Source organism: Andrena cerasifolii, chromosome 3 (assembly GCF_050908995.1).
Source record: "Andrena cerasifolii isolate SP2316 chromosome 3, iyAndCera1_principal, whole genome shotgun sequence".
In the NCBI taxonomy this organism is placed as follows: domain Eukaryota; kingdom Metazoa; phylum Arthropoda; class Insecta; order Hymenoptera; family Andrenidae; genus Andrena; species Andrena cerasifolii.
In genome coordinates this window covers 1,139,949-1,153,998 of record NC_135120.1, presented here as the reverse complement: position 1 = coordinate 1,153,998, position 14,050 = coordinate 1,139,949, and the positions used below count along the sequence as shown (strand labels likewise).

General features: G+C 41.6%; 1 protein-coding gene and 1 pseudogene across 2 annotated transcripts; both read left to right on the top strand.

The window, feature by feature from the left end:
* The first annotated feature begins 735 nt into the window (after nt 1-735).
* Nucleotides 736-7,145, top strand: LOC143367245 (uncharacterized). The gene is made up of 3 exons (XM_076808870.1): nt 736-799; nt 5,858-6,235; nt 6,320-7,145. The coding sequence occupies exons 1-3, from the start codon at nt 736-738 to the stop codon at nt 6,508-6,510; spliced, it is 633 nt and encodes a 210-aa protein (XP_076664985.1). The 3' UTR covers nt 6,511-7,145.
* Nucleotides 2,641-13,560, top strand: LOC143367077 (putative fatty acyl-CoA reductase CG5065; annotated as a pseudogene). Its single transcript, XR_013084924.1, has 8 exons — nt 2,641-2,777; nt 8,006-8,289; nt 10,152-10,466; nt 11,340-11,587; nt 12,030-12,212; nt 12,746-12,935; nt 13,017-13,277; nt 13,372-13,560. The product of XR_013084924.1 is annotated as a putative fatty acyl-CoA reductase CG5065 (transcript).
* Nucleotides 13,561-14,050: the final 490 nt, after the last annotated feature.

Sequence of the window (14,050 nt, the reverse complement as noted above, 5' to 3'; positions counted from 1 at the left end):
ATACATGTGATCAGAAGCCGGCTCACAATCCTCCGCCACCCAGCAGTCAGACGTTGACGCGGCGGCCGCGGGATTCACCCAGATCAAGTCGATCACCGACTCGCCCCGCGGGCCGCGGTACGTCGTGACCGCGTGGGGGTTCTTTAGCGAGAACCCCATCGCCTCCGTCCACTCGAGAAGCACCTCGCCCCTGGAGTCCGTTCTGGGAGCACCCCACTCGGTGGCGTGAGCGTTGAAATCCCCCAGAAGCACGACCGGCTGAGCTCTCTGGGGGACTATAAACGCCCCCAGCTCGTGTAGCCGGTCCTCGAACTCCGGAACGGAAAGTCTCGAGGCGAAGTAGCATCCAACCGCGAGGAATCCCCCCCGCCGGGCAGCCATCCAGCTTCTCCCGTGTCGGGCGACCGAACACGGCAGGGCACCGCGGCCCACTCCCCACATCATCGCCACCTGCCGATCCGGATTCGTGGACCGAAAGCATCGGTTCGGCAGCGAATACGGATCGGCGGCGACGACCAGCCCGACCCTCAACTCCAGGCGAGCCTGCTCAAGCAGGTCGTGCGCTCGCATGGAGTGGTTGAGGTTGGCGAACAGAATCGGCGGGCCTCGAGGCATTACGTGACCTCGTCAGCGGCCTCCACCGGCTTCTGCTCGGGTCGGGCTCCGACCCCCGCCTGCTGGGGGGCCCCGACGACACTCTCCTCGGCGGGGCAGACAAGCCCCCCGCCGAACGACATGGCGATCGCCTGCGCGAGGAGAATCGCCTCCTCGGTGTCGCACCCCGGGTTGCATCATCGGGGTGGGTCGCCTTCCCGGCCTTTAAAAAGGCCTCTCTCCCCTCGGGTCGGGGACCATTCGGTGGAAGCACTGGGCTGCTTCCCCTCTCCGTCGTCGTCCCTCTCCCCCTCCCCCTCCCGCGCCCCGCGTCGGCGGACGCCGGAACGCGTGTTGGGGGAGCAGGAGGGGGCACGCTCCCCCCCGCACCGGGGGAGGCAAACAGAGGGGGAGGAGGAATAATGCCCCCCAATCCGTCTGCGAACGTCAGCTACGAGGCGGAACCAGCTAAGCCATAAATTACCCAAACCAAATCGTTCTCTACCGCCGACTCGCAGGACAATACGGTAATAAACCGCGACCCTGTAGAAATGCTTTGTCCGACCAGCCCGATTAATTTTTGGGAACTAGCAATTAAAAGTAATATCCAACATCAATACGCCTCGTGGAGAGATACAGGAAGAAAGGGGGTAACTCGTTTACTGCGCGTAGTCCCGCCTGCTTCGTGTTTCCTTCAAATTAAAGACAGATCCATTATCTCTCGAGTATAAGCACGCGCTAGAATTACATAACAAAAGCACGCGTTGACGTATTCCGTGCGAGAGAAGGTGTGCTTCGGGGAGGAGATATTGCTGTGACGGGGGCCTCTTCAAGACAGTGGCCGTTTTATTCTCAACGGTGTCAATGATGCCGCAAGGCGTGCATAGACGCTGAGGGTGGTCACATCGCGCAACTGCTCAACTAACAGTAATCGGCCCCTTTCGGGGTCACCAATTTTATAACGTAGGAACAACACGTTCCATGAAAAGTAAATTAAGTGATCAGTGTTAGTGGCCGTGCAGTGAAGTGAGTATTCGGTACATTAACCCGGACGCAGTAGACGTTGCGATCCTTACCTTCGGGTGGTGTCGTATACGTGATCAGCTGAGCAGTGGGCGCAACCCTACCATAAATCTTTTCGTCCACCGATGGCCAAGATCGGCACATTGACTTACTTAGTGACACAGGATTCCGAAAAGGAAGGAAAGGAATGCTCGTAGGCGTGAGTGTTATTTAATTTATTAGTGATTATTAGGTGTAGAAATAAATTCTGTTCGATTGTAGGGTTCAGTAACAGTTTGATTTAAAAAGTATGAAAACAACTCAACCATCGAAATAATTTCCATTATTGTTAATTACCTTTTGCCATTTTTCTGGTAGCTTACGAATATCACTGGGATAGAAATTTGGTTGCTTTATACTGATTATGTAAATCCAATCGGAAAGACTTTATTCATACACCTAATATTATTTTTTAAATTTAGTTATGTTGGCCGCAATTAAACTACGGATTTTTACCTCAATAACGAATTACGATCACTTGTCGTACATTTTCTGTTACATTACTTTTTCGTTTATGCCTTATTTGAAAATGAAATTTGCGTATTTCTTGTTCTCTCACTTCAAACAATTATTATTTAAGATTTTGCTTTAAAAAAAAACTGTGTAACGCGGTTTCCTTCGATGCATGCCGATTTGCTTGTTCGTACCTTCGTAGTACAAGCGCAGCCGCCTAGCGCGTAGCCAACGCTACAACGGGACCTCGGGCGGAAGGCGCGCGCTCTGATTGGTCGGGGGTTTTTGTTAATATCTCGTTAACGAAGCTTTGGACAATATTTTGGCTAAGGAAAAAGTTGTTTCAAATCACCCCCTGAGTTACCCCTTTCAAGGAACTCCGACATTTTTGGGACACTCTGTATACTACATTTGCTGCAAATGACACGTATGAAATGGTCTGAAAAACGACATATGTATACATACATTTACGACATACCGTAAATGCACATACGACGCGGTGAATAATATGATGCTCACCTCTGATTTGAAGTGGTTATATTAAAGCAGCCAGCAGGACATCGCCTATTAGATGACCAACCGCCAATCGCTGATAATCGCCGCTCTGATCAACGCTCTTATCGTTTCTATCACAGCTCCAGTATAAACGTACCCTTAGACTTCTTTCTGTAAGTGAATTGCTAAAATATCATTATATTATTCTGTGTTTTTACCATTTGTTTGCTTAATAACCAATCTACGGATTAGAGATTGGATTTATAGTTACTAGCATTTTGTTTACAAGTAATGATGAACTTTGATCAGAAAGGACACTACCTTACGTTATTACCTTACGTTATTGTTCTGCAAATGTTACACAACTCCCTCGAGTTACTGCGCTTTAATCGTATTAGGGTAACTCCGGGGCAGTCGGTTGACCTACCATAAAATGGCTATTAAAACTAATACTGATATTATTTCTTTTATCAGAATAAACGTAATATGTTCAGAATTTTATTGTGCTTAAAAAAAAACTGGTCGATATTTGCTTTAAGCCAATACTTGCTTAAAATCGGGTTGAAAACTGAAGTCATGAGATCTGACCATCTCTCCCGAGGTGCTGGGAGAAATGGTTTTCGTCGTTAGGAGAGGTGCTCACGTTTTAGAAAGAACAATATTTTGGTAATTTTTTAAGAAGACGACCCAACGTTTCTGGCCATATCTTGCGTTAGAGTTGACCGATTTGATCGCGACATTCTTAAATTAAAGGCAATTAAATTGCATTCAATTCGTTCTTATAGTGTTTTCCAATCGGACCAATAGTTTAGGCGGAATCGAGCGAAACTTAAGAAAAATGTAATGTTTTGGGGCCGAAATTGAAATCGAAAATTCACTACATAGCCTGGAAGACATAGAAATTATCCTGTGACGTCCAGTTTCTTATTTCTTACGTAGAGTGCGCACCTTTACGAAGAAAATACGCCCAAATAAGGAAGTTATGGGCGATAGAGTGGGAGTGCCTATTTTTAACTTTTCCCCTATTTTTGCATTTCTTCCCGTTTTTTGGCGAATTACGTATTTGTGTTCAATGAAAACAAATTTAAATATATTTTATTTTATTTTATATCATTTTTTAAAAACAATTCTGGCTCTTTCTGTTTCTTTTGCTCGCATTGAGATCAGTTTCTCTTACAAGGAACCAGTTGTAGTCTCCCATCATTGATTCATCCCAGAATCCTTGGTAGCGTTTCTCAATAGTTTTCATCTGCTGATGAAATCTCTCGCCATGTTCGTCGCTTACAACGCACAGTGGTCTGGAGAGCGGCGTTTCGTGGCCAAAATTCAAATAATACTTATATCGATTTTTTTCCACACATATTTTGATCTATTACGACTATTTATACTAATTGTGATGTAATACGATTATTTAGAGTGAATTATTAAAAGAATAGTAATTGTTACTGTGCACAAAAGAATGAAATATCACGGTAAAATTCTAGACATGTTTATGGCTATTTTGTAAGGCAAAATTAATTGCTTTTATAATAAAATTCGATTACATTTAATTAAGTTAGCATTTTTGGAAAAGTAGACAATATTAAAAAGATAAAAAAAAGAACGTAAAGCGAAAGTACGAGTAAAGAAGTAAGACGAAAACTGATTGATAAATATAACTGAAATATACATATAAATGCCTGATTATTATACGTCTTCTGAATCCAATTATTGGCTCTTGTTTATTGTATTAAAGCAATTTTCGCCATTTTTTTTTTTGGCGCGGTTAGGACTTCTTACTGTTTCATTTAGAACTGCAGCTAAATTTTCGTTTCCTCATTTACGTGCTGCCATACTTGTTGCAAGTACGATTAAACCCAATTCTTCATTCATTTATTCCGAAAGTTCTGCTGCTTCCCGTCTTTGTGATCGCGACGATTTTTCTTCATATGATAAACGAGGCCGTCCTACAGATGTTGAAACTTCTGAATTAATGTTACTATATTTTTCAAAAGTAAAATGCCCCTCTAACCATTCCTGATGCTTCGATTTAAATTTGTATAATATTCGGTGAGAACGTTTCCATTTATTAGACAAATTACTGCAGAACACGCGCACTTTACCTTCAACTGATTTTTTGTAACTGTCAGAAATATCAGTCTGTTTTATTCCGTCGAAAATGAAGGCGGAAACGGCAGTTATCTTTTTATTTAAATTACTTTCATTGTGCCATGCGTTGAAATGGTCTTCATTCTTGAAGTAGTACTGGTCTACAAAAATAAAAACTTTTGTGTGCCGTTTGTACGAAAAAAAAAATGTTCGATGCAATATAGAAGTGAAACATACCTGAAGAATCTTGCGACATTATTATACGTATAAAGTCTTTGATATAATTATAACAAAAGTCCACAATATACACTACAACACTGTACACTATACACTGTTTTACTCTAAACTATGAAACTTATGAATAAAACTATAATACATGTAAAATATAACTATAATATACATATATAACTAAATTTTAATTTAGAGAATTTATACTGTAATATATAAAATTAAATGAAAACTTCAAACTGCAAGAGATGGTTCACTGTGCGCATTCGGTAAAAGACTAATTTGAGGAGGCAGAAAGACACTTCGAACGTGCCAATATCCAGTGTTTATACGAATTAATACTAACAGAAGATAAGGTCTACGCAATGAAAGCGTTTCAGATTTCCCTCAACCTCGTCAGGCGCCTTTCAAGTGGTTGCATAGGGACACGCGTTCAGAACGCCAAAACTCCTCGCGCGACGGATTTTAAAATCCCTATAGAGCCAAAGGTTGCAGGAAGATGCACTTAAATTTTACATGATCTGAACAGCAATTGTCTAAGCTTTCATATAAAATAGGTCCGATGTGTATCACTTCTAATCATTTTTTTATATGCCTTCTCAAAGTGTAAATAGTTATAAATTTTACATTGTTTATACACGCATTAAGAAATGCTTATAACACATATAAATAACTAAAATATATTTACTTACCTACTTACTGGTGTAATACAAACCCATATTTTATTTTTCTATAATGAGTAATTACAACAATTAGTTTCACTTAAAATTTCATGATTTACACTTTATGACACTATATCTGATTATAGAATTGCCTGAAATATAAAATATGATTGGAGTTTGAAGGATTCGGGGGTTATCAATACATTGGAAAAAAAAATTTCTGTAAACATTGAAGTTGAAACATTGACTTTTGGCCACAAAACGCCGCTTTCCAGTCCACTGTGCAACGCCAAGATTTGGTGGGAAGAAATCCAAATGTGAGTGGAGGAATGACATCATTCTTCCACCACTGCACATTAAATTGGGCCTTCTAAAAAATTTCGTCAAAGCATTGGACAAAACTGGTGATGCATTCATATATTTGAAGAACATTTTCCCGAAACTTTCCGACGCCAAGATCAAGGAAGGCGTTTTCGATGGGCCGCAGATCAAAAAGTTGCTGGAAAGTGAGCAATTTGAATTGCATTTATCGCGAAATGAAGCTGCCGCGTTCAATTCGTTTCGATTGGTCGTCGGTGGCTTTCTTGGCAAAAATAAAAGTCCAGACTTTGTGAAAATCATCCATGATTTGCTCAAGAACTATAAGAAAATCGGTATGTAGTGCTGTTAGTAATAATTTCATTTGTATCGACCTTCTGCTGTAACATGCTTTTTACTTCTTTATTCTCTCAACATAGGCGTTAACATGTCCTTGAAGATTCATTTCCTCCACTCACATTTGGATTTCTTCCCACCAAATCTTGGCGTTGTAAGCGACGAACATGGCGAGAGATTTCATCAGCAGATGAAAACTATTGAGAAACGCTACCAAGGATTCTGGGATGAATCAATGATGGGAGACTACAACTGGTTCCTTGTAAGAAACTGATCTCAATGCGAGCAAAAGAAACAGAAAGAGCCAGAATTGTTTTTAAAAAATGATATAAAATAAAATAAAATATATTTAAATTTGTTTTCATTGAACACAAATACGTAATTCGCCAAAAAACGGGAAGAAATGCAAAAATAGGGGAAAAGTTGAAAATAGGCACTCCCACTCTATCGCCCATAACTTCCTTATTTGGGCGTATTTTCTTCGTAAAGGTGCGCACTCTACGTAAGAAATAAGAAACTGGACGTCACAGGATAATTTCTATGTCTTCCAGGCTATGTAGTGAATTTTCGATTTCAATTTCGGCCCCAAAACATTACATTTTTCTTAAGTTTCGCTCGATTCCGCCTAAACTATTGGTCCGATTGGAAAACACTATAAGAACGAATTGAATGCAATTTAATTGCCTTTAATTTAAGAATGTCGCGATCAAATCGGTCAACTCTAACGCAAGATATGGCCAGAAACGTTGGGTCGTCTTCTTAAAAAATTACCAAAATATTCATCGGGCGATATCTCAAAAACGTATCCATAGGATTTTTTTCATGTCGATTTTTGAGTTTAGGGGACCACCTTACATAAGAATTTCATAGTGGAGTCTGAATCAAAAATAAGTGTTTGGATTTTGTAAACTAGTGATATTAACACCAGTTAATATTTCACACAGTTACTTGCCAGCAAAATCCATTAGTAACAACACTTACTACCCAGATGAATATACAATTAAAATATTCAATTCAAAAAGCAGAGTAATCACAGAAAAGTACAATTTGTAACGTCAAATGCTTTGAACTACGTAACATTTTAATTTCCACCTTCGTATTTTCATGACATACATGTAACAGTTTTCCGATTTGCAACACGTATATGGTAAAATGCCCTAATTTTATTCGCATTTAAATCAAGTGTAACTACGCATAATGTGCATAATGTAAGCGACAAAAAAAAAGAGAGCCTCGGACGCTGGGCCTTGGATTCGTTGAGCACTGATCAGCCGCCTTAAGGCTGCCGTTCAAATGATTGGCTGGCGACTGCGGCTGGCGACCACTAGTGTAAGGGAGACGTATGTATCTGCTTCTCCCTTGCACTAGTGGCGCAGTCGCCAGCCGCTCATTGGAACGGCAGCCTTTAGCCACCACGACCAACGCCGACTCTCTCAAAAATATAAGCTGCATACTTAACGCACAACACTGTCAGGTCTATGTGCCACTAGCAACTCTTACAATAATTTTTTATTATAATTCATTTTTCGTTGATATAATTAATTCCTACTAACAACACCAATATCCTCAGAAATTTCAATTAAAACAGTCGAGCAGACTTTAAAGGCGTGTGAACATGTTCTTATTGTAAAAAAGAAAGTGTTTACTTACACTCAAAGAAAAAACGTCTTTAATTGCTATGAGTACTTAGGGCTATCCCATTCCTACAAGAAAATGTGAAACCGTTGCCGTTTCTCAAGACCATCGCGTGTTCGTTCTCTTGGTTGCAGAGTTTTGGAGCGGCGCTCGTTGAACTGCCTCCAAAATGGGTAAAACCAATGCACAAACGAACTCGATGCATGGGAACGACGACGTGTACATTAACGGAAGTTCCATCGAGGCGTTCTTCGCCAATTCGGTGATACTGCTGACCGGGGCGACCGGTTTCCTGGGAAAAGCATTACTGGAAAAGCTGTTGCGCTCATGCCCACGTCTGGCAATGATCTTTATATTGATCCGTCCGAAAAAAGGCCAAACAGTCGAGCAACGATACAAGAAGCTCTTAGAAAATTCCGTTCGTACATTTCTATGAATCGCTTTCAGAACGCCACAGGCGCGGGGGTGCCTCTTCTGGTTTAATCGAAGAAAGCCATCGCTGTTCGTATGTGTGTCAAAACGAAGTCGAAGAATTTCTGATGAACGCGTCTCTAACTGTATACAGAAATTTTGCAGCGCTAAAAAACACTTTGATTCTTGTCTAAAGCATGCTGTCACCATTTGTGGTTCAATCAAATGGACTTATAATTAATAAAGTAATGAAAGTACAGAATTTAGTAAAGAAAAGGTAAAATCACGGTGCGATCGATTACATAGTGTGTACCTATATGTACTAGGGTGGCTCTTATTTACTCTGTGATGTCTATATCTTCGATATTTTTGCGAATTTCGGTTCCAAATTTTCAGGAAACGTTCATGATATATCAAACACTGAAAATATGAAAAAAAGTAGTTTATTTCGGTATATGCCCCCCTTAAATGTTTAAAAAATAGTCCTCGAAAATAAAAATTACATTTTTTTCGCCTTCATATATAAAAAGTGTTCAAGACGGATTTAAACTTTAAAAAATTGAAAAATAAAAATATTTTTTTGTAGTTTTTCGGACTTTTTTCGGAAACCCTTTATCGCACGAGAAAAAGTAATAAAACACAAAAGATACTACTTGTCTGGATGTACAACTTTTGTTTGACATATTTTTTTATGTAATCAATAACTTGGAGGATATTATATAAAATCGATTTTGTAAGCTGTTAAATAATTATTTAAATCTTCAAGGGCCCAGTGGCACCCTTTCCCGTTATTCGATTGGGCTCAAACTTTACACACATTTTTTTTTATTATTTGAAACTGTTCTGGGGGATGCCGCGAGGAAAATTCAAAACTCAAAAATAAGAGCCACCCTAGTGTATACTTGCCAAGTAAGGATATAAAAGTTTGGATATACCTGCACACAAACAAAGTTATGTGTGGAACAAATTATGAAATTAAGATTGTATAACTATTTGCTTGGCTAAGGACGTAAAAATCATCTGTACATCTTCGAAAGTAGACGTTCGAAAGATTGCTCGGTGCACCTTCGATTTCGAATTGAATGTGAGGCATGCGGATGGCTGGAAAAGTATATTTGAGAAACAGTGGCGGGTTTAAGGAAATAGGCCCAGGTGGTAAACGTTCTGAGGGGTGGGGGTGTAGAGAGTGTAAAATCATACTTTTCTTTTTTTTGAGGATGGGGCCGTGGGGCCTTCAGAACAGGGGCCCAGGCGTCATCTGCTCATCGGCCGCCCGTTAAATCCACCAGTGTTGAGAAATAGATTTTACTGGGAAATCAAAAGCAGAGCCTGCCCGAGGTCCCTTACGCGTAAGCTCGGAGTTCTCCCACTCTCATCCGCGTTGTCAGAGATACCGCGTGACGCTAGAGAGGCGACCATGACAAAGACCAGCAGGCGACTAGCCTAGCCTAGCTAGTCCGCACTAGTCCGTCATGGGAGCCTTCGTAGCGTCGTGCGGTCTCCTTGACAACGAAAGGCACGCTGCGGGAAAGCAAGATTGGAAGGGGAAGCAAGCGCGCGAGGGGCCCCTACGCTGAACAGCGCTGCTATATATGATGCATCGTTCCTATATTGTAGTAGGCAACCGGCATTTAGGCAACGGCCTATGGTGTGCGATGAGGCCCATAGGTGGCGTTCATTTGTGAGGAGTTCGGAAGACAGGGACCGTGGAGAGTCGGCATAGCCTTGGTGGCATACGCGACTGATCATCACGCGGACGGCTCGGGTTCGATTCCCGGCGCCGTGGCTGTCTTTTTCCGACTCCTACAATATATAGGAATACGCTGGAAGCATTGAAGTTTAGAATAAAGTTGTAATGGTTGTTCGCAGGTTTTCGACCGAATTCGAACAGTTGCCTGATGCGTTCAATAAGATCTACCCGATGCAAGGGGATGTAAGTTTACCGAACCTGGGTCTCTCGCCAGAGGACAGGAACACGTTGATACAGAGGGTTAACATAGTCTTCCACAGTGCAGCCACTGTGAGATTCGACGAACCGTTGAAAGTGGCCGTTAATTTGAATACAAAGGGCACGGACCTTGTCATAGAGCTGTGCAGGGATATGAAAAATCTAGTTAGCATTATCCACGTTAGCACAGCTTACAGTAACGCGAATCTACGCGAGATTAAGTAATCGATTTATACGTAAGCATAAATATCCTTCCGTATCTGAAGGATAAGGGGAAAAAACAGGGAACGTCCGTTTTTTGTGATTTTGCGATTTATAGAATATTTTGTTGGTGGCAACTGGGACTAAATAACAATCGAATCACAATTAATAAAATGAGTGGCTTTTCTGTTTTCATAATAATAGATGTGGACATTTTTTATTTCATTTCAATATGTTGCCCTGTTCAAACCTGAAAAAATATTAAAATAATGTAAAACAATTATTATTTTATTGCTTATTTTTTCTAATGCCTAATTAGGGTATACCAGCGCTGTTCATGGTCGTTCCCGCGGGAGCATGGGGTTCTCCCACTCTCGTCCGCGTTGTCAGGGATACCGCGCGACGCTAACCGCGAAGACGCTAGCCCGTTATAGCAGCCTTCTTAGCGTCGCGCGGTCTCCTTGACGACGGAAGGCACACAGTGCGAGAGAAACATTGGAAGGGGAAGCAGGCGCGTGAGGAGCCCCTACGCTGGACAGCGCTGGGGTATATGAAGGGGTATACATGCCTTCATGTTATGAAGAATTGAACACTAAAGTATTAAAACTTCATTTTCTCGATAAAACTGTTTTGTAACATTCCCTGCTTTTCCCTTTACCCTTCATATAAATCTGCCCTCTCAACTGAATCTCGCCAGACGCTTTTTCATAGTAATTATACGCTTACGAAGAAATTAATTAAAAATCGCCAAAGTGTCGATAAAGTAATGTTGCAAGTAATTATCACACTTTCCTGTAAATTTCTTCCGTTCCCGTTTGCTCCCCTTTGTGCTTGATAAAAACTGGCGTTGGTGACTCTCGTGGCTACAGTCTAATGAGGATACTCGCGTATTATTCATGACGGAGCAGCACAAAGGTGAAACCATCCACGGTGATCGATATGTGCGAGAGCCTGGACGACGAGACGCTGAACATACTCGAGAAGAAGATTTTGGAGAATCATCCCAACACTTACACGTTCACAAAGAATTTAGCCGAGCAACTAATCCTGACGAAGGCGAAGGACTTGCCAATAGCGATAGTACGGCCGAGCATCATCTGCGCCGCCCAAGAAGAACCGTTTCCCGGATGGGTGGACAGTCTCTCCGCAATCACAAGTATTATTACGTCATTTCGATAACAGTACTATATGCAACCTGGAAATACTCGGAGGGGGTTCGCACCACCGAGGGATTTCCAACCAGGAAAGTTTTGTTCAAAACGTGCACAAGTTCAAAATAAACATTCAGGGACTCCAGAGCAATACTTTCAATGATTTGCAGAAATATCGACGCGAAGTCCTCGGCGTGGAAACACGTCGACGTTAGTCAATGTGTCGAACAGCACGAGCAGCGCTTAAATCAATCGGTTTGCTAAGCTGAAATCCATTTAACTCCGTTCCATCGTCGAAGAATTAAGAGCAGGGGTCACTGCCATTGAACAGTTGCGAAGACTCTGTTCATTGCTATTAGACTCGTAATTAGAGTTCGTGTATCTTGTTTATCCCTGAATAGATTGCGACTGTTCTGTTGGAAGTCAGTCCTATTTCATATTTTACAGGTATTATGATGGCGGTTAGCATAGGCGTTGTCAGGACCGTCATATGCGATTCGAATTTGAATCCGGACGTAGTGCCTATCGACTACGTCGTCGACACGTTGATATGCGCTTTGTGGCACAGTATAATGCAGCATAATAACACTATCAAAGTATATAATTGTACGACCAGCGTGGAATCAATCAAGTAACTGATTTGATCTACAGAAAACAACTTTATTCACCCCTACAACTCGTAAGGATTAGCGAAATACAATATACGGGGTATTCCTTCATTAGTGAGCCTATTTTAACTCTTCGTGGTCACGCGGGGTGTATCGCACCCCAGGCAAATTCTTTTTTTAGACCTTAATATTATAATTGAAAAATTTGGTGAATTTTAAGAAAAAAATCGCTTCCTTCCACAACTATTTGTTCAACTACAAATTTCATCATATCAGAATTTACATTTCTACAAAAAGACTATTGCAGCATGATTATATGATTATTACGAATGTACAAATATCACTGAAAAGTTACAAGATTCAAAAATACGGAAATGGTAACTCCAAAATGGTACAATGACCACAGAGGGTTAAAGAACTATAAAAACACATCTGCATCCTGGCACTCCTTAGACAAACGAAACTGGCGCGACTAATTCGAGTTCTACCAATCAATATGCACCCTGTATAGTCGATCTCCATACATAAATGCTAAACATTCTTGATTTCTTTGACTTACATGGGGGCCGATCAAGGATCTTATCAACAAATACGCCATAAAGTGGCCGTCGAAGGACGTGATGTGGTAGCCAGGTGTCATGTTTAGAACCAACAAATTTATGCACAATGTTATGTCGTCCATCCTGCATATTCTCCTGACGTTTGTCGGGGACTTTTTTTTAAGGCGTCCAGGCAGGAAACCCATGTAAGTATTCATCCGTCGAACGGTAGAGAGGGGCAATATCGAGCTAACAGTCACAAGCAACAGTCGTGCGGGTTCTTTCAGGTTGATGAAGATCGTGGAACGATTCGAGCGGGCGATGGATACCTACGCCTTCTTCTCCACCCAGGAGTGGAAGTTCGATAGGGACAATATGGACGATCTGTCGAAGAAAGTGAAAACGCTCAACGATTCCAACCGATTCAACACCGACATGCGCGGCTTCGATTGGGACACGTACGTTTACAGCTACACGTTAGGGATCAGGAAGTACATTTTGAACGAAACAATGGAGACCATAAACAATGCTCGCAGCCGATTATTGATGTACGTATGGTAATATTGGCAACACGTGCCAAGCGGAGTAGAAAGCGAATTTAATTGTTGTTCGGTGAATCAAGTTCGGTTTCGTTCATTTCAGGCTCTACTGGGTCCATCTACTCCTGCAAGGGTCGAGTATAATCATCTTATTGGCGATGATAAAGCTCGCCGTTCACTGACCACATTCCTTCGATGAGGCCAAAGAGAATAAAATCATTGGAGAAGAACGAATTTTCATCTAATTTCAACCTGGTGACTCGTTCTCGTCGCCTTCATGCCGGATTAATTATAAGCGAATAGATAGTAAAATACATATTGGCACTTGATTTATTTCAACCCCCGACGCGTGGCTCACGAGACGAAGTGTGCAACTTCGTTAGGTCTATGACAATCAAGGGTAATATGGGTAATTACCGTTCTTTACCCGAGACAGTTTGAAAAAACCATTTCTCCAGTCTATGCTCGGTAAAACTGTACAAGGAAACATGAATGTAACACGTCGGGTGCGAAGCTTTTCTTAGACGTATGGTGTGTAGCCTATTCTTAGGGTGGCGAGGATCGAAGCCTAGGCTAACATACCATGAGGACCGGGAGATATCTACGACGATAAACACGCAATCGCGACGATTTGTATATTTTTAATATCGATGCGTTCTACGTCAGAGCAAGGACTGTATTTTTGACGTGAATACGTCTTTAAAATCGTTACAGTACTGGGGGGCATGCACGAAAAGTCGAGTGTTACGAAAAGGGTGACGAAAATGGGAGATAATGTTTCG